The sequence below is a fragment of the Sus scrofa genome, chromosome 7, assembly GCF_000003025.6.
Source record: "Sus scrofa isolate TJ Tabasco breed Duroc chromosome 7, Sscrofa11.1, whole genome shotgun sequence".
Taxonomy (NCBI): domain Eukaryota; kingdom Metazoa; phylum Chordata; class Mammalia; order Artiodactyla; family Suidae; genus Sus; species Sus scrofa.
In genome coordinates, this window is record NC_010449.5 from 117,586,735 (window position 1) to 117,608,041 (window position 21,307).

Here is a 21,307-nt window from a genome sequence, read left to right on the forward strand (position 1 = left end):
GGGGCGAGAGTGGGGAGCGAGGGGGCGGCGCCGCAGGTCGGTTCCCGAAGCCTCCGGAGGGAAGAAGAGGAAGGCGCGGGGCGAGCACAGGTGAGCAGCCGCGGGGCTGGCGATGGGCGGCGGGAGGCCGAGGGGGGTTCGGGGGCGGACCCAGGGCTTTCTGAGCGGGACGCGGCGCAGCGGGTTGGGCCGTGAGGGGCTAGGGCGGAAGAGGCCCCCGTGCAAAGAGGGGTCTGGGAGCGGCTCCAGCCTCGGCCGTCCCTGTCACCTTAGACCAGGACCCCGAAACGGGCGCTCGGGACGCCGCGAGCTCCACCTGAAGGGCTGCAGCCCGTCTGGCTCACCCCCTCCACACACACACACACACACACACACACACACACACACACACTCCCTAACATTCCCCTACCCCCAGTATTGACCGGTGCCCATTGTCGGTAAGTTATTCGTCGCCCGCCTCATTTAGATACTGTTTTCCAAAGCTTCATTTTCGCTGCTCTCTAGCTAGCGGCTTTGCAGTTTCCAAAGCGCTTTATCCATCCTGGGTGTGCTGCGCCAGCGACGGGAAACTTCGAGTCTTCGAGGCATTGGTGGGCAGAACTGCTTTCTGTGATCGATGCCAAAGCCTTCCGACCCCGGGGAAACCTGGGCAAGGTACCTGTGCTGTTCTGGGAATCTGCGCAGTCGGATTTCTGCCTTTTACGAGGCAACTCCTGCAGAGGCGGAGCCGGCTTTGCACTTGGTCAACCCCGAGAAGGCCTGAGTGCCGGTGTTCCATAACCCGGAAGCCAGGTGCCCTGGGTTAGACTCCAGCTCCTGGCACTTATTAGCCGAGACACCTTCAACTGGCCACTACCCTCTCTGAGTCTTTGTCGACTGTAGGCATGTTAGTAATATCTTACCTCCAAAGATTATTAGGAATCCTAAACCGGTTAACTAGAGAACGAATGTAAACGAGTCCAGATGCATACCGTGTAATGAAGAATAGTCAATTAGGACAACTGGTTTAAGGAGATTTCGTTTGTATGTTGATAACAAACGTCTTAGAAGTATTAACACAGCCCAGAAACGTTGGCAGATGGAAAAAGCTCTGGATCCCCTTCCTTCAACCACCTTTTCATTTTAGAACCACTGTGCTTTCCAGGGTCATACAAGTGCTGCGAATTTTGGTACCTCTCATTCTTTGTAGACTTGGCCCAAGCATTCTCAGTACCTTCGGTTTCCTTGCTCTTCATTCATTTAAAAATGTTTGTTAAGGATCCATTACATGAAAATCTGTACCATTGGTGATGTGAAAAAGGTGAAGAGAAATTCAGGGATCTTATGTTCTATAGTGAAAAGCCCATTCCTTTATTCAGTAAGTGTTTATTGGTTGCCTGCTATGTGCCAGGGATTGTTCTAGGTGCTGGAGATGCTGCAGTGAACAGATCAAGTCCTTGCCCTCAGGGAGTGCTTACGTTTTATGGGCACACAGACTAAAATCAAATATATCATAAGCCATGTGATAAGTGCTGTAGAAAAAAAATAAAGCAATGTAAAGAGAGTGGAAAGGGGAGAGATTTGTCAGCTTTTCATAGGGGTTAGGGAAGTCCTCCCTCGGTTGAGAAGGTGATATTTTAGCAGAGACTTAGAGGTAGCTGGGGAGCAAGGCATGTGAATACATGTAAGAGTTTTCCAGGCATGGGGAACAGCAGAGTGCAAGGCCCTGTGGTAAGAGCATGCTTAGTGAGTTCAAGGAATGTCAGGAAAGAGGAGCAGAGCTGGGGGAATTGGCAGGAGTGGGATGGAAGTGGGGGTGTGTCATGTAAGGCCTTATAGGCCATTATAGAGACTTTGACTTTTCACTTGGTGAATTACATGGGTTTGAGGAACTGAGTGACATAATCTGATGAAGTTTTTACAGATCATGCTAACTGCTGTGTTGAGAAAAGACTTGAGTTCCTGTCGTGGCGCAGTGGTTAACGAATCTGACTAGGAACCATGAGGTTGCGGGTTCGATCCCTGACCTTGCTCAGTGGGTTAAGGATCCAGCGTTGCTGTGAGCTGTGGTGTAGGTCGCAGATGCCGCTCAGATCCCCCATTGCTGTGGCTGTGGTGTAGGCCGGCGGCTACAGCTCTGATTAGAACCCCAGCCTGGGAACCTCCATATGCCGTGGGAGCAGCCCTAGAAAAGGCAAAAGGACCAAAAAACACACAAAACCCTTTAAGCACCACACCATATGGCCCCTTACTCATGTTGAGAGCATTTCTCCAGACTGTGAGGTATGATACAAATAAAAGTACAGTTGACCCTTGAACAACGCTGTGATAAGGGACGCAAACCCTCCCAAACTTGAAAATCTGCATATAACTTATGGTCAGTCCTCCATATACACAGTTGCACATCCGCTGATTCAGTCAGCACGGACAGTGTAGTTCTGTAATAGGTGCTGTTGAAAAAAATCTGCATGTAAGTGGACCTGCAGAGTTCAAGCCTGTGTTGCTCAAGGGTCAACTGTAATCATGAGCAAGATAATTGCATTCTAGCCCTCGGCTGACTGTTGCAATAGCAACTGACAAATTAAACTTTCTTCCAAAATGAAAATTTGACATCTGTATACTACTCTTGAAATCATTCTGGGCTCTGTTCTTTTGTCACCCTGTATATAAGACTGTCTTTCTAAACCCATTCTTGTCCTCAAGAACAAATATACAGTCTTTTGCTAGCTCTTTGATGCTATAAATTGGTGATGAAACAAAACAAAATCTACTAAATTAAGAAGTAGAGAGTAAAGAAATTAGTGATCAATATCTTGATAACTAGTTAATAGTTTCATGAATTCTCCAAAAGCCACTAACATAGCCTAAAAAGTATACCAACAAATGAAGTAAGAGCTGGTCCCTGAATAATTTACGTATGGTGTTATAAGGAATCATTTAGAAACTTTATACAAGGTGATGCAATCTGCCAGAATAACTAAAAGTGCCCGTAGGGTATTCCAATTTTTAAAGGTACCAGCAACAGAATATTGCTGATTCTGGTAGAGAGCCAATTTAAAGTTTAAATGGGAAGCAAGAGGTTTTCTATTTCATATCTCTTTAGATATTGATTTGTTTTATGCTGGTAGATACTTTATATTAAACAGAGTACCAAATCCTCTATATAACCTGGAGGGTTTTTTCAAATTTTGTTTTTAAGCATTAATTTTGTAGTCTTTTAGAATCTCATTTACAGTTTCTGAATTCTAAGGAAAACTTGTAAAGGGTTATAATGTTGCTATTTATTTAGGTTAAAAGGCTTCTCCAAGAGTTCCCGGCGTGTCACAGAGTTCCTGTCGTGTCACAGTGGTTAATGAATCCAACTAGGAACCGTGAGATTTCAGGTTCGATCCCTGGCCTCGCTCAGTGGGGTAAGGATCCGGCATTGCTGTGAGCTGTGGTGTGGGTCGCAGATGTGGCTCAGATCTGGAGTTGCTGTGGCTCTGGCGTAGGCCAGCGGCTACAGCTCCGATTTGATCCCTAGCCTGGGAACCTCCATATGCCTCAGGAGCAGCTCAAGAAAAGGCAAAAAAAAAAAAAAAAAAAAAAAAAATAGGCTTCTCCAGAGTATCATTCTAGATGCCAGAAGGGATTTTGCCCATTCATGAATTGCCTGATAAAGCAAATCTTAAAAAGAAATTCTCAATTAACATTATATATTTGTTTTTTGTTGTCATCTGGCCTCACCCACAGCATGTGGAAGTTCTCAGGCCAAGAATCGAACCTGTGCTGCACTGCAGCAAGGCCGCAGTGGCAGCAATGCCAGATCCTTAATCCACTGCACCACAAGGGAACTAACATTATCTATTTCTTCACTCTCACCTCCTCCTTAATCAACTGAAGCAGAATACAATTCTGTTGGCTAGATTTCTTATGACTAGATTGTGCATATGTCTCTGTCATTGTTGAAAATAGGGTGCAGAGTGATTTTATTTAGCAGAGCAATTTATCAGTTTACAAATGGAAAAATAAGCCATTTTATTTTGATTCACTGTATGATACAAATATATAATATTTGTAGTACTGCAAATGACTCTCATTTAAACGTCTTAGTTCCAGAATAAACATCTCAGGAATTCCTTTATGGCTCAAGGGTTAAGGATCTGGTGTTATCGCTGCTGTGGCACTGGTTTGATCCTTGGCCTGGAACTTCCCCTGCCACAGGCGTGGCCAAAAACAAACAAAAACACCCCAAACATCTCAGAGCTATAAAAACAGATTAAATCTCACATGTTACAGAAAATAAAGGTTAAACTAGCTTTAGCTTTGTCTAAATTCTAAATGTTGCTAATTGTAATTAATCAACTTTATTCACTTTTTTTTTTTTTTTTTGCCATTTAGGGCCAATCCTGCAGCATATGGAAGTTCCCAGGCAAAGGGTTGAATCTTAGCTGCAGTTGCCAGCCTACACCACAGCCACAGCTACATGGGATCCAAGCCCCATCTGCAACCTACATGGAAGCTCGTGGCAACACCAGAGCCTTAACCCACTCAGTGAGCCCAGGGATCGAACCCACATCATCATGGATACTAGTTGGGTTCTTATATATATATATGTATATATACACACACACTAGTCAGGTTCATATATATATAGATAGGTAGATAGATAGATAGATAGATAGATAGATAGATACTAGTCCGGTTCATATATATATATAGATATATAGATATTTTTTTAAATAGGACCGCACCCAAGGCATATGGAAGTTCTCAGGCTAGGGGTTGAAACAGAGCTGCAGCTGCCAGCCTATACACAGCACACAGCAACACCAGATCCTAAATCCACTGAGCAAGATCAGGGATCAAACCTGAGTCCTCATGGATGCTAGTCAGATTAATTTCTGCTGAGCCATGGTAGGAGCTCTACTAGTTGTGTTAACCCACTGACTCACAATGGGAACTCCAACTTTATTCAGGTTTACTTTCGAAACAGTTGTTTGAAATGCAGATAAATTCATAACATCTCATTTCATTTGAAACTGAACCAAACTTTTTAAGTTTTTTTGTCTTGTTGCAAACAAATTTTTTTTTTTTGTCTTTTTGCCATTTCTTGGGCCGCTCCTGTGGCATATGGAGGTTCCCAGGCTAGGGGTCTAATCAGAGCTGTAGCCACCAGCCTACACCAGAGCCACAGCAACGCAGGATCCTTAACCCACTGAGCAAGGCCAGGGATCGAACCCGCAACCTCATGGTTCCTAGTCAGATTCACTAACCACTGAGCCACGATGAGAACTCCCAAAATACATTTTTATATAGAAAATGAGAATTTAAAAAATTAAGAAGTAGAGAATAAAGGACTTAGTAATCAATATCTTGATAACCAGTCTCATGAATCCTCCAAAAACACTAACACAGCCCCAGAATTATACCAACAGAAGAGCTACCCATAATTATCCTAACTTTTTTTTTTTTTTTTGTCTTTTCTGTGTTGTGTGCTATTCTTGGGCCGTCGCGCATTGGAGTTCCCGCTAGGGTGAATCGGAGCTGTAGCCACTGGCCTACCCAGAGCAGCAACGGATCCGGCGCGTTGCCCTACGCCAGTCACGGCAACGCCAGATCGTACCCACTGAGCAGGGCAGGATCGAACCCGCACCTCATGGCCTAGTCGGATCGTTACCATGCGCCCGACAGACTCCTATCCTAACTTTTAATAAAGAGCATTATCATACCTGAAGTAAGAGGAGCTATAAAGACTTAGAGAAGGTCCAAGCCAGTATTTATATCCTACTCTTCCACCAGCTCCACCCCCTGCCTGTTAACTTTATGCCCCCTGGCCTGGTGCCCGCAATTTCTAGCTTTTGAGTTAAGCCTGGGGTTAAAGCAGTCTTACTTACTTTTCATTAAAACGTTCCTGTCAGAGGAGGACCTAAAGAAGATATGGCTTGAGGCTGCCATCTGCCTTAAAATTCTAGCTAATTTTGCATCATGCTCCATAATATTGTTGTTGTAACAGTGATGTGTACTTTCCAGGACTGTCTAGCATGTTTATCCTGTGGCTTTTTATGCCCCCTTCACAAAGCTAAGTCCTGCAGCTTAAGAAGCAGGAAGTTAGCATTTTCTCTGTGGTTTATCCATTCAGAAAATATCCGTGAGGACCCACTTTGTGCCAGACACTGTGCTGGTGGTATTGACATCACAGGCCTCCATTTGAGTGAGGTGTAAGTGCAGAAGTATCCAAACAAATTCTAAGGAAGGAGGACATGGTGATTAACTCTGCCTTGAGAGAAAATACGGAATCCTGAAAGAGATGTGTCTGAGCAGAATTTGGAGGGATTAAAAAAAGTCTGAACGTAATGTCAAAGTACAAATTTTTTTAAGTGAAAAACTATGAGTATTGGAGTTCCCCTTGTGGCTCAGTGGGTTAAGAACACAACTAGGATCCACGAGGATGGGGGTTCCATGCTGGCCTCACTCGTGGTTAAGGATCCAGTGTTGCCATGCGCTGTGGTGTAGGCCGCAGACATGGCTCACATCTGGTGTTGCTCTGGCTGTGGAGTAGGCTGGCAGCTGCAGCTCCAATTCCAATTGCACCCCTAGCCTGGGAACCTCCATGTGCTGCAGGTGCAGCCCTAAAAAAAAAGAAAGAAAAAAAAAGTGGGAAAAATTCTTGAACAGTGGTCGTGAGACTTTGGGCGTAAGGCAGTAGAAGACAGTGCTCTCTCTGGGGCAGGCTGTTGCCCCAGATTATTGCCAGGGTAGAATTTCTAGGCATGACCTTGTGAGGAGAAACCTAGATAGAACCCAGCAGTCTCCCTGAATTGAGGCTTCTGAGCTTCGAGAGTCCAGGAAGGCCCAGGCAGCGAGGACAGTGCTAGAAGGGAGAGGGCATGACAGTGTGAGAGCTACACATGTGTACAGAGGAGCCCGCTCCAGGCTGCAGCGGATACTGATCAGCACATAAGTGTGAGGACACTACCTAGGGCTGGAGAAAGAACTACCCAAAGGAATTAGAGGAATTTCCAGAGCTCAGACAGGACCAGTGATAACATCCAGTTCCTATCACCCAGAATAGAAGACCTCATAATTCATAGGCCAGATGTTACCTGGGAGTTCCTGTCATGACTCAGTAGTAAAGAACCCAACTAGCATCCACGAGGACGAGGTTTGATCCCTGGCCTCACTCAGTGGGTTAAGCATCCGGCCTGGCCGTGAGCTGCGCTATAGGTCACAGACAAGGCTTCGATCTGGCATTGCTGTGGCTGTGATGTAGGCCAGCAGTTACAGCTCCAGTTCACCCCCTAGCCTGGGAACTTCATAGGCCCCCGGGCATTGCCCTAAAAAGACCAAAAAAATAATAATAATAATAATAAAGATTTTGCCTCCATAGTGGGGAAAAAAATGAACCAGTGACTTAATCAGTTTTGATACTGTCTTAAAAAGCCTAAATGCAAGACCCAAAAGGATCAAGCTTTTCCCAGATAACTATATCCTAGGACAATGCTCAATAATATTTATAGGAATATAAAAATATCCAGTACCATACATACAAAAGTTCACACAGCCTGGCATCCAATCAGAAATACCAAGCATACCTTAGAAAAAAATAGCAAGCATGCAAAGCAGCAGTGTACAATCTGTAACATTTAGAAAAATCTATCAGTTGAAACTAACCCAGAAATAACACAGTGAAATGAGTGAACAAGGACATTGAACCATTTATTATTATCATACCATATGTTCACAAAACTAGAGAAAAGGTTGAGTGTGTTAAGTAGAAAGACATGAAAAATGTTTTTTAAAAAAGGACGCAGGTAGAAGAGATGAGATAACTGCAACTAAAAAATGAGAAAAGAACTTGAAGGCATAGCCTTGGAAACAGTTCAAAGTGAAATTCAGAGACTGAAAAAAATGAACGAGAGAAGACAACTTCACTTGAAGTAATATTCATGAAATTGGAGCCCACGAAGAGAGGAGGGACAGATAAGTGTTTAAAAAAATAATGGCCAGGATTTTTCCAAATTTGCTAAAATCTATGAACCCACAGATGCAAGAGGCTCAGTGAACCCCAAGCAAAAGGATCATGAAGAAAACTACACCAAGAGGAACAGAGATAATGACCTCAGACTTCTCATGGGAAACAGTGCAAGTAAGATGACAGTAGAGACATCTTTAAAATCTCGAAAGAGGAGTTCCCGTCGTGGCTCGGTGGTTAATGAACCTGAGTAGCATCCATGAGGACGTAGGTTCAATACCTGGCCTCGATCAGTGGGTTAAGGATCCGGCATTGCCGTGAGCTGTGGTGTTGGTTGCAGATGCAGCTCAGATCCCGAGTTGCTGGGGCTGTGGTGTAGGCCAGCAGCTACAGCTCTGATTGGACCCCCAGCCTGGGAACCTCCATATGCCGCAGTGCGGCCCTAAAAAGACAAAAAAATAAATAAATAAAATCTTGAAAGAGAAAAAGTCAACCTAGGATTCTGTACCCAGCAAAAATGTCTTTTAAGAATGAAGGTAATAGGAAGACTTGTTCAGACATAAAAAAGCTGAAAGAATTAATAGCAGACCTACACTGCAGATAATGTTTAAGGAAATCCATCCCCCTGAAGAAAAATTATACGGATTGTACAGGCAGTGTAGATCAACACAAAGCCATAGTAACTATGTGGTTAAATATAAAACCCCTTTTTCTTGTTACCTCAACCTCTTTGAAAAGTAGCTAGCCATTTAAAGCAAAAATAACATGTATTCTTTAGTTTCTAACGTGTAGAAGACCACCATATAATATACTCTTGTAAGGTTCTTATTCTCTGTGTGAAGTGGTATGAGAACACTTGAATCTTTAACGTGTGGTAAATTAAAGATGTATACTTAAACTAAAGCAACCCCCCGGAACATACAGCAGCGTTAATAAGCCACCAAAGGATGTAAAATAGAATCCTCCAAGGTGGTCCGTCCAAAAGTAGGTAGAAAAATAAGGAAAGGGGAATAAAGTACAGATGGGACACACGGCCAGAAAGAGAGCAAGCACTCCGGTCCCAGGAAGCATCAGTCATCGGGGTAATCACATTACATGTCAATGGTCTAAACACTAAGTAAGAGGTAGGGGTTATCAGAGTGCATGAAAAAGCAGGACCAAACTATACGCTTCCTACAGGAAACCGCTTTTTTGGCCACGCCCTTGGCAGGTGAAAGCTCCAAAAGCTCCAGCCAGGGATCCAAACTGCCGAGGCAGCCACCTGAGCCATGGCAGTGACAGTGCTGGATCCTTAGCCTGCTGAGCCCCCTAGAAACTGCAAGGAGCCCACTCTAGATATAAAGGCATTGCTCTTCCCCTTCTCAGGAGCTTAAAATAGCCTATTATATTAAAATCAGATGCTGTTGTGTAGTTCTTAGCACCCTGTCCAATTGGGCCATTCCATTGCTCTCTGAACATTTTCCCGTGTTAGCCTAGGTGGGCTAATCTTACAGCTCCTGCCACACCCTGTCCCTTGTTTATGCAGTGTTCCCTCTGAAGAACCCTCCACAGTGCTCAGGTCCTTTCTGCCTACCCACAGCTTGTCATCTTTGCTCATTCAAGCCTAATTTTCCATGAGTCAAGCCCATCATAGCTAACAATTATGTCGTAAATCATGGAATGTCAGCGCTGTCAGGAACAGTGAAGAATTTCCTGTTCCTTCCCCCTTGTTCTATAAATGAGAAAACCATGAGCCCAAAGAAGCTGCGTGGCCAGCTGCACTTTATACAGGGTTAGTGGTAGGTTTGTAGTAGGTCCAAGATATGTCATTGTTTTCTCTAATTATACATTTCTTATATTGTAATTATAATACATGTACACGGTATTAGTATTTGTGTACGTATTTCATGTGCCTGTGTATCTCCCAATTTAGGCTATAAACTACCAGTAAATGTTTTTAATTTTTTTTTTCTCTGCTTTTTAGGGCTGCACTTGCAGCAAATGGAAGTTCCCAGGCTAGGTGTTGAATCGGAGCTGCAGCTACCAGTCTGTGTACCACAGCCACAGCAATACCAGATCCAAGCCACGTCTGCGACCTACACCATGACTCATGGCAGCATTGGATCCTTAACCCAATGAGTGAGGCCAGGGCCGCCCACATCCTCATGGATCCTAGTCAGGCTTTTTTTTTTGTTGTTTTTTTTTTTTTTTTTTTTTTTTTTTTTTTTTGGCACTCCCCATATGAGTCCAGCTAGGTCGAATCGAGCTGTAGCCCCCTACCCAGACCACACCTGATCCGCGCTCCCCACCCACTCACGCACCCGATCGTAACCACTGAGCCATCGACCACACCTCATGTCCTATCATCTTTACCACTGCGCCACGACTCCTAGTCAGGCTTGTTAAACACTGAGCCACAAAGGGAACTCCCTTAATTAATATTCTAATATTTAGAAAAATGCTGAATATATAAACTTGAGTCTAAATTGACAGGATTAAAAATAGGAGTAATTCATTAATTTTACTAGGGGAAACAATGAGGGTGCATTTCCCTCCATAAAATAGCTAAGATTCAAAATGGATTTTCTAACGTGTATTTCCAAATCTTGCTACTTATATGTAAAATAAGCTTTAGGGGAGTTCCCGTTATGGCTTAGCGAAACAAACATCCATGAGGATGCAGGTTCAATCCCTGGCCTCGCTCAGTGGGTTAGGGATATGGCATTGCCACGAGCTATGGTGTAGGTTGCAGACGTGGCTCAGATCTGGTGTTGCTGTGACTGTGGTGCAGGCCAGCAGCTGTAGCTCCAATTGACCCCTAGCCTGGGAACTTCCATATGCCTCAGGTGTGGCCCTACAAAGGAAAAAATAAATAAAAATAAAATAAGCTTTAGTACCTTTATGTCTGTTAATTTTTTCAATAATAATGTAAACTCAGTTCATTGTATTATCCACAAGGATTCACAAAGTACTGTACTCTCTGATACACAGCCACTAGCCATTTAAATTAAATGAATGACAATTAAATACAATTTGAAACTCAGGTGCCTCCGTCTAATGTGTAGCTGGTAGCTACTGTATTGGACAGCAGGGCAAAAGAGCATTTCCGTCACTGCTCAGAGTTCTACTGGTTCAGAATTTCTTATATGACGATAAGTTGTTTTGCTTACAGAAAAGGGAAACCAGGAAGTTTTACAGGTCTCACATTGCATTCACAGGTTACAACCATTCTTGTAACCTGATGGCATCTCTGATGTTTTACTAGTAATTCTGATAGTTGTCCCTTCACCAACATGGGCGTATGTTTCCCCATCCTCAGCGGTGCAAACCCCCACAGGTGGGTACACAAGAGAATCCATTGAGAAGTAAGGAGACAATAAGGAGATGTGACCACAGAACCACAGGTTGGAGTGATGTGTCTTGGAGGTGGAGGAAGGGACCATGAGCCAAGGAATGCAGGCAGCTTCTGGAAGATAGAAAAGACAGGGAACAGATCCTCTCCCGAAGCCTCCAAAAGGAACACAGCCATGCTGACACCTTGAGGTTAGATTGGTCATCCCCAGCATTGTAAGAAAATTAATTTGAAACCACTAAGTTTGTGGTTACAGCAGCAATAGGAAACTAATACAGACACGTTGATACTCCAGTATTCTAGAAGGTTTTTCATTAAGCACTTTCTACATGACAGGCACAAACACATCACCAGGGTTCTGTCATTTAAGCCTTTCTCTAAAGCTGCTAAAGAGCTGGATCAATGAATGCTTTTCATTCCGGGTAGGCTCCTGCATCAGCTAGGGTGCTTTCAGTTGCCAGTAGAATAATGGGAATCGATTGGCTGCAATGGTGCAGAGTGCAAAGGTTGAGCAGCCATCAGGGCTCTGGCTCCATTTCTCTGTGAATCTCTTGGCTCTAGTCTCCCAGCATCATCCTTGGGTTTCCCTCATTGTCCGATGACTACCAGGAACAGTGCAGTCTGTGTGCTGTCAAGGATTCTGGGTTAAAGTGACTAGGAAGGGTTCTGTGTGTTGATTAGTTTAGACCAGTCTTTAAATGGGATTGGGGTCGATTTCACCCAGATTACTTGGTTACTTTACTCAGGGAAGGGGGAGGTATCATGATTCTCCTTGGAAAATCTAGGGGAAAGGATATTGATAAATAATCAAGAGCCTGTTATAACCAACAAAAAGTAATTGTAGTAATACCTTAAAATAATGCTAGCTTAAAATGTTGGGTGTTCCCATTGTGGCTTAGCAGAAATGAATCTGACTAGAATCCATGAGGATACAGGTTTGATCCCTGGACTCCCTCAGTGGGTTAAGGATCTGGCATGGCTGTGAGCTGTGGTGTGGTTTGTAGGCATGGCTCGGATCCCACATTGCTGTGGCTGTGGCGTAAGCCAGCAGCTGTTGCTCTGACTCAATTCCTAGCCTGGGAACTTCCATATGCCGCAGGTGCGGCCCTAAAAAGCAAAATATAAATAAATAAAATGTTACCAACTCGTGTAATGCTTGAGTAGTAAAATCTGTCGTTTTCATTTATATGTGTCATCGAAAGTTCTGAACGTGGGCGTTCCCGTTGTGGCTTGGGCATTAAGAACCCGACTAATATCCATGAGGATATGGGTTTGATCCCTGGCCTTACTCAGTGGGTTAAGGATCTCGCATTGCACAAGCTTTGGTGTAGGTCGCAGATGCAGGCTGGGCTTGGATCCTGAGTTGCTGGGGCTGTGGTGTAGACGGGCAGCTGCAGCTCTGATTGGACCCCTAGCCTGAGAACTTCTGTATGCTGCAGGTGTGGCCCTAAAAAAAAGACCAAAAAAAAAAGTTCTGAATGTGTCTGTTATTTATTTTATGTGCCTTTCAAAGATATTTCGGGGGGGGGGATCTAAAAGTTCAGTCTCAGGAAGGGTGTCTCCCTCTCTTTTGCCCCTTGGTGCTAATTACTGCACAGTAGCTTGACTACCTGCTCTACTGACCTGTGAGAATCTCTTCTAGTTTTGGATTCTTCATCTTTCCCTATAATTAAGGACCTAATTGCAATGAATTGTACTCTCATTAAAAGCTTGACTCTTGTCAAGCTTTCCATATAAACATCTTTTTCATAGAATAATTATTATTTCTGACATCGCTAAGTGAGATACTTGATTACTTGAGCCAAATAGAGATATTTGGTATTCAGGATGTTAAGAGGTTTGTAGTGCATAGTCACATTTCAGTCTTCAAAACTGACTCTGTGAGAAATAAAATAAAATGGGCTCATGCCGTATATATAAAGTCAAGTATAATATTAAGGAGTATAATGAATATTTCTAAAGAAGAAATCAAGTATTTTCATTTACATATATAGTAAGTCGATGAGATTTCAGTTAGCTGACAGATTTCCTCCAGCAACAGTGGGCAAATTTATAATTAACTTGTATTGTTAGTAGGGAGGGGGCTAATCTTATAAAGTGTTGTGGAGGATAAGAGAAAGGACCCTTAAAGCATACCATTAGTGGAAAGAAGCCTGGAGGACTATATTATTTGTACATTTGCTGTGTAGTTTTCCGAAATAGCCTTACAGGGGTATCATGAATTGCCTTTAGCAAATAGTTTTGACTTTTATAATGTCCAAATGACTCACAGCTATAGGAACTCTGGCTCCTTAAGGTTCTCACTAATAATTTAGAGCAATGGCTCTACAGTAGAATTGCCCAGAAACTCTGAAAAAAATACCCGGAAACTCTTCCAGAGGTTTTGATTCAGTTTCTCTGAACTGGGATTGTGGCCAAATTTGAGAACCACTAATTGAAAGGATTTTGAACAGCACACAAATAAAACACTAGTTAGTAACTTTAGAAAAAGAGATGGAGGTGTTCCCGTCGTGGCTCAGTGGTTAACGAATTCAGCTAGGAACCATGAGGTTGTGGGTTTGATCCCTGGCCTCGCTCAGTTGGTTAAGGATCTGACATTGCCGTGAGCTGTGGTGTAAGCTGTGCTGTAGGTCACAGACATGGCTTGGATCCCACGTTGCTGTGGCTCAGGCGTAGGCCGGCGGCTATAGCTCCAATTAGACCCTTAGCCTGGGAGCCTCCGTATGTTGTGGGCGTGGCCCTGGAAAAAGACAAAAAGACAAAAGAAAAGAAAAAGAGATGGAATGTATAAGGTCATAGACAAACAGTATTAAGCAAATGTTCATAACAAGCTGAAGAGGTGTATCCCATACAGGACAGTGAGTGCTTAATCCGTATCACAGAAACGAAATCTTAAGTCACTTGTAAAGCCTACAGGTAAAAAGAAGGCATAATATCTTATTCTGAAAAGCCATTTTTACATTCCACATTTATTAACTTTTCTCATTCTTACATTTCAAATTTTAACAATAACTCAGCTGTTACCTCCATCACAGAAGAGAAGCAGGAGCTACATAGCAGAATATTGGATCAAGTTAGCATGAAAAATAACCTTTTTCAAACTGTAATATGAGCCAGTTCAAATAAATAGGAGTTCCCATCATGGCACAGTGGTTAATGTAATCCATCTAGGAACCATGAGGTTGCAGGTTCGATCCCTGGCCTTGCTCAGTGGATTAAGGATCCGGCATTGCCATGAGCTGTGGTGTGGGTTGCAGACGCGGCTCAGATCCTGCGTTGCTGTGGCTGTGGTGTAGGCCAGTGGCTACAGCTCCAATTAGACCCCTAGCCTGGGAGCCTCCATGTGCAGCGGGAGCGGCTCAAGAAAAGGCAAAAAGACAAAAATAATTTTTTAAAAAATAGTGAAAAGATGAGTTATTCATAAGTGGCATTGGGACAATAAAGTATCTATTTGGAAAATAAAACTACACAAAATAAATTCCAGATGGATCAGAGGGTTAAATATACAGAAAGAGAATGGGAATTCTGGATGATTTAGAGGGTTTTTTAAATGTAATCATGGACTGAGGAAGGTTTGCTTAGGCAAAGTCACAAATCCAGAAGTCGTAGAAGGAGCTGTTGAGAGTAAATGTAGTAAGTAGAGACTCGAACTCTGATTTCAGACAACCCCAGTTCATCGCCATTTCTTCTTTTTTAACAGCTGTATGATCTTAAACTAAAATTATCCTGTAAATACTCTGAAAAATATTTAATCAGGGAAATACGTATTCAAACAATGAGATATCATTTTTTGCCTCTCAAATTGGCAGATATTAAAAAGGATCAGAAAGAGGGTGGGGAAAAAGAATACAGTCCCTCGTAGGCCATTGGTGGAGTAGAAATCAGTACCGCCTTTTTTTGAAGAGTGAATCAGCAGTATCTGCAGGAAGTTAAGGTAGTATATACTTTGACTCAGCAATTCTAGTTCTGAATGTCTATTCTCGAAAAGTAATGCTTTTTTAAAAAAGTATGTACTAAGATTTTTACTTGGCATTTTTTGAAATAGCTAAAAACCAACATTCTAAATTTTCTCAATATGGGAATTCACATTTGGTGGAGAATGGAGAACCTTTTCCAAAATCTACAGTTGTCTGTGATTTTGCCGTGAAAAACTACTGAAAATGGTTTGGGGCGATATTTGCCCTAAAAGTTGTTCGCCCGTTACTGCCTTCTAATAGCTGCTTTTAATCCCACATTAGTATGGGGAGGATCCTTCTGTGAGCCAGTTTTCAATCTTCTTTTTGGCAGAATGGAAACAGACTGCAATCCCATGGAGCTGAGCAGTATGTCAGGATTTGAAGACGATGCAGCGCTTAACGGCTTTGAAGGAACAGACATGAAAGACATGAGGCTGGAAGCCGAGGCCGTTGTCAACGATGTTCTCTTTGCCGTGAACAACATGTACGTCTCCAAAACCCTGCGCTGCGCCGATGACGTGGCCTACATCAACGTGGAAACAAGAGAAGGGAACAGATACTGCCTGGAGCTCACTGAAGCAGGGCTCAGGGTGAGTCACTTTCCTCTTTAGAAAAAAATTACCTCCTCGCCACTTTATCAAAAACGGTCGGGAAGTGGGACGGTGTCCGATGAGAGTTCAGCCCTCAGTAGCTCCCGAGCTTTTTTAAGGAAAGCTTTTTTTCCTAGGAATTTTTATTAGTTCCGAAGTCTCTCAGTCCACATGGGAAAATTGAATTTTTTGAAAAAGAAAACACGGATTTGATTTGCAGAGTATTTTGTTGTAATCATCACCCCCGAAATTAATTTATTTCTTATTTCTGGCTAAATGTATCCACCGGGATTACGCATTCTCAGCACTGGATGAGTTTTGCATTCATTGCGTTGAGAGAATCTTTTTTCCACCTCTTATAAATATCTCTTCCACTAAAACAACATGTGACTGCTCTGTTCACTAGCTGTTAGAGCAAGACCAAGTCATAGCAGAACACCCTGCCTCCAAATTTCCAAGAATGTCCTTTATTAAATGTAAGCTTTTCTAGGCAGAATGGCCTCTCTACATCTTTTAAACCAGAATCCTGAGTTTAGAATGGTAGGAAGCACTTCTGAGAGCAGCTTTTTATTAAAAAAACAAAACAAAACAAACAAAAAAAACCACGATGTGTTATGAAAATTGTTGACCTGCTGAACAGAGGAATAGACATCAGAAGTGTTTAACTTTACTAATGTCTAAGTTACTAATTAACCTTCAGTCTTAGTGAAAGATCTCTGACTTTCCTCTTTCTATATCTGTTAAGAGTAGCTCCCCAAAAGTTGCACAGTATCATAAAGCAGAGCAATGGTTACGCAAATAAGAATGTCATTTGATGGGTTACACAAGCCCACAAACATCTGTTTCACTAGATGCGGTTTGCTTAAGGTGTATGTGAAGCACCTGTGTTCTGTGTATCCCTCCACAGAGCATCACTTACATTGAAGCTGACCGCACGGCCAGCATCCTCACAGCTCCCGGTCCCTCACAGCTTCGGCTTAGCTTTGGGAGTAGTCCTGGAATTAAGTAGTCCCTGTGCTCCCTGCCTAAATCCCTAAATTTGGACCAAAAGCTTGTAGTCTGTAGAAGTGGATCTTAAATAGAAGTAGGCAACCAAATTAGAGATAAACAACCCTAGGTAAATTAATTCTCTCTTACACTCTTTATTTCTGGTGAGGTAGGAAAGGTTCTGATGAGAGTGAGAAGTCTTACTTGTGAGTACGAGTGGGCAAATTAGTCAACCTGAGTCCCTGCTTATCTATAACCTGGAAATTTAAGAAAAAAAGAAAAGGAACTGGGGGATGATTATGTGAATGATGTTTGCAGAAAGATCTGGATCAGGAGTTCTCCATGTCGCAGAGGGTTAGGGGATTCAGTGTTGTCACTGCAGCAGCTTGAATTGCTCCTATAGCACAGCTTCCTCCCCTGGTCCAGGAACTTCTGCATGCCCTTGGCACGGCCAAAAAAAAGATGTGGATCAGTTATAAAATCTGGCATGTAGAGACTCATATATTTGGGTTTTTTTTTTTTTCATTGTCAGGAATTAGAAATCAGACCATGTGAATAAGACATGATCCCTGTCCCCTAGGAAGACCAGAATCTAGCAGTGATAAGAGAGGGGCTAACAAGATCTTAGCACACTGTGGCGGGTGTCCGGACAGAGCATGGTTCTGAAGTGGTGCCACTCATCTTGCTTAGATGTCTGCCCCTGCTTTTCATTAAAAACAACAACACTAAGAGTTCCATTCCCAGGAACAGCTCAGCGATTAATGGAGCTGACTAGGATATGTGGGTTCAATCCCTGGCCTCTCTCAGTGGGTTAAGGATAGGGCATTGCCATGAGCTGTGGTGTAGGTCGTAGGTCGCAGACTCGGCTCAGATCTAGCGTTGCCGTGGCTGTGGCTGTGGCCGGCATCTACAGCTCCAATTGGACCCCTAGCCTGGGAACCTCCAGATGTCGAGGGTTAGCCCTAAAAAGTCAAAAAAAAAAAGGCACACACAGGAAATAACCTTCCTTGTATGTCACAGAGTTGAGCAGGTAAGTAACATATTAGTGATGTGAAAGTGTGACATTTCAGGTAACTAATTATAAAGCAAAACTAAAACTATGAACAATTTTTATAATTCTTTATAAAAAGAGCTCAAATCATGGGAGTTCCCTGGTGGCTCAGTGGGTTAGGGATCCAGCATAGTTGCTGTTGTGGCTGGGGTCACTGCTGTGGTACAGGTTCAGTCCCTGGCCTAGGAACTTCAGCATATGGGGTTCCCAGGCTAGAGGTCAAATCGGAGCTTTAGCTGCCAGCCTACGCCACCGCCACAGCAGCGCCAGATCTGAGCTACATCTGCGACATATACCATAGCTCATGGTCTACTGAGCGAGGCGAGGGATTGTATCCTCATGAGTACTAGCCGGGTTCTTAACCAGCTGAGCCACAACAACTCCCTTGTATAGCTTTTTGGTTTTGTTTTTATTTTTATTTATTTCTTTTCTTTTTTTTGTTTATTTAGGGCCACACCTGCAGCATGTGGAGATTCCCAGGCTAGGGGTCAAATTGGAGCTGTAGCCGCCGGCCTACGCCAGAGCCACAGCAACACAGGATCTGAGCCGTGTCTGCAACCTACATCACAGCTCACAGCAATGCTGGATCCTTAACCCACTGACCAAGGCCAGGGATTGAACCCCCGTCCTCATGGATGCTAGTCGGGTTCGTTAACCGCTGAGCCACAACGGGAACTCCTTCAATATTACAGGTTCTAACTATTGATGGAGAATGTGCAATGTCATTAGAAAGTGACCCATGCTGACACTTGGGGTTCTTTGCCTTTTGTCCCAGAATAAAATCCGATGACTTAACTCACCATTGCATTTCTCATATAGGTGGTAGGTTATGCTTTTGATCAGGTGGACGACCATCTTCAAACTCCCTACCACGAAACGGTCTACTCTTTGCTGGACACGCTCAGCCCTGCCTACCGGGAAGCATTTGGAAATGCCCTCCTTCAAAGACTGGAAGCTTTGAACAGGGACGGACAGTCATGACCAAGTTTCTTCCTGTTAGAGGGGCTGCTGCTGGTACAGGCTGCTGACATAAAGCTTGAAGTTCTTGCATATGGTCATCACAGGAAAGGCATCTTTGATTTTGTGTCTTTATCATCTTTTGCTTCAAATGTAGGCTTTTGATTGAGAACATTATCAACTAATGCATTGTCTTTCTTAGCTTCTCATTCATTAAAGAAATCCTGAGGCCATTGCTGTGACACTATCATTAAGACATTCAAGTTTCTTCCTCTAGTATCTCTGTATTTCAGAAACCTATTCAGTATTTCATGCTCCTATTGCAGGACTTTGATGCTGCCAGCACTCTCTCTTACATAGGAAGTCCTAGGATTGCACAGTAATATAGAAATTAAAATGATCTAACTTCAAACTTTGATTCAGCTTGCTAAATCAGGGGTTTCCTAACTAGCTTGGACTGACTTTGTAGTAATTATTTTACTACTAGCCTTATTGGAAACAAATTATCCCCTGCACAAATTTTTGAAATTCACTGCTTCGTATAATCCATTTATATTATTAATATGGACTGATAAAATGAGTTAATTATATATTACTTAGCTAGTATTACATGAAAAACAGGTCCTGGAGTTGCCATTGTGGTGCAACAGAAACGAACCCGACTAGTATCCATGAGCATGCGGGTTCCGTCCCCGGCCTTGTTAGTGGGTCGAGGATCTGGCGTTGCCGTGAGCTGTGGTGTAGGTCATAGATGCGGCTCAGATCCTGAGCTGTTGTGGCTGTGGTGTAGGCCAGCAGCTGTAGCTCCGATTCGACCCCTAGCCTGGGAACTTCCACATACCTCCAGTGTGGCCTAAAAAGCAGAAAAGAAAAAAAAAAAAAAAAAAAAAAAAACAGGTCCTAAAACAGTACTGTATTCCTTGTTTGCAGCAGCCAGCCAACTAAAAGGACAAACCGTTAGCAAATGAATGTAATAATTCCTTATTTCCAAGATATTTAAGCACATAAGCAACTGTAAGAACAGGCTCCATTCTTTTCCTAACAAAAAGCGTCTTCAGTGTGTGTGATTTAAAAGAAAGAAAGATTCTGATTTCCTAGAAAACAATATTTTGGCCTGTGTTGATTCTTACTATGAATGTTTGTTTACATAATGTACAGTATATATTCCGAAAGTATTTTTGCTTCGGCGTTTACTTTCTATAACATAGTGCTTTGGTATCTTCCCACAATGCCCTCCTTCCCCAGCGGATGTACAGTGTTCCGTCTTGATGCTAAGTCCCCAATGTCATATGCGTGCATCGTATGGGTTTGAAACCAAAGGATGAATGAAGCATTCAGAGACCTAATATTTGAAAAAGGGAGACTCTGTATTTTATATTTTACTACAAGTACTAATATTTATAAAAATAAACTATACCATGCCGCTACATGTTTTCAAGTACATGTTGAATACTGATTCGGGAGTCGTTTTTTTTTTAATGCTAGTCTAAAGCAGCAGCTGTAGAAATGTCAAACTAAAATTCCGCATCTGGACACACCATAATTTGTCATTTGAAGACTTTTTTTTAGTCATTATTAAATAATACATACTTTCAGGCTCTGAAGATCATGTAGACCAGAGCAAATTAAAGTTTGGTTTGGGTCACTATTCATTGTCCAAGTTCGTTGGAATGCCTAAATTGTGTTTGATCATGCATGTTCATCCTCTTTATTTTCAGATGCTTAATTGTTTGGGCAATGACGTCTAACTTCAGGTTGAACTTTCTCATGCTTAATCTCAGGCTAAATGTAAAGGATATTTGTAAAGTTTGAATAAAATTCTGTTTACTAATTTTGAGTTAAGTATGGAGAAAAGTGATTGTATGTTTAAAAATTGGAAGTGTTTGTTTTGTGATAAATGATTAATTCCAAGAGCTTCTGTTTTCATTTTTGAATTCCATGTTGTCACATGTGAGTGTGAAGTGGTTTGCTCTTTTTATTACCATGAGGGAGCAAAAAAAGAGACGATTTAATAAAACTGCAGATATTAAAACCTCCGCTAGATATTAAAACCTTCATTTTACCTGGATTTTTAAAAATTTAGGAGTTCCCGCCGTGGCGCAGTGGTTGGCGAATCCGACTAGGAACCATGAGGTTGTGGGTTTCATCCCTGCCCTTGCTCAGTGGGTTAACGATCCGGCGTTGCCGTGAGCTGTGGTGTAGGTTGCCCACGTGGCTCAGATCCCGAGTTGCTGTGGCTCCGGTGTAGGCTGGCAGCTACAGCTCCAATTCGACCCCTAGCCTGGGAACCTCCATATGCCGCAGGAGCAGCCCAAAGAAATAGCAAAAAGACTAAAAAAATAAAAAAAATAAAAATTTAACCAAATAAGTTAAACCTTGATTTCACTTCCAAAAGAAAAAGAAAAAAGACCCTCCAAATAAGCAACTGCTGTAACTCAGTAAGAAAAACATGAGAGCAATGGGCAAAAAAACATGATCAACTCAGAAAAATACACAGATGTG

General features: G+C 42.7%; 1 protein-coding gene across 2 annotated transcripts; it reads left to right on the plus strand.

Annotated features, from left to right (window-relative positions):
* GSKIP (GSK3B interacting protein) lies at window positions 8-20,841 on the plus strand. Of its 2 annotated transcripts, XM_005666425.3 has the most exons (4): window positions 8-90; window positions 8,006-8,107; window positions 15,552-15,810; window positions 18,668-20,841. In XM_005666425.3, the coding sequence occupies exons 3-4, from the start codon at window positions 15,553-15,555 to the stop codon at window positions 18,827-18,829; spliced, it is 420 nt and encodes a 139-aa protein (XP_005666482.1). In that variant the 5' UTR covers window positions 8-90; window positions 8,006-8,107; window position 15,552; the 3' UTR covers window positions 18,830-20,841.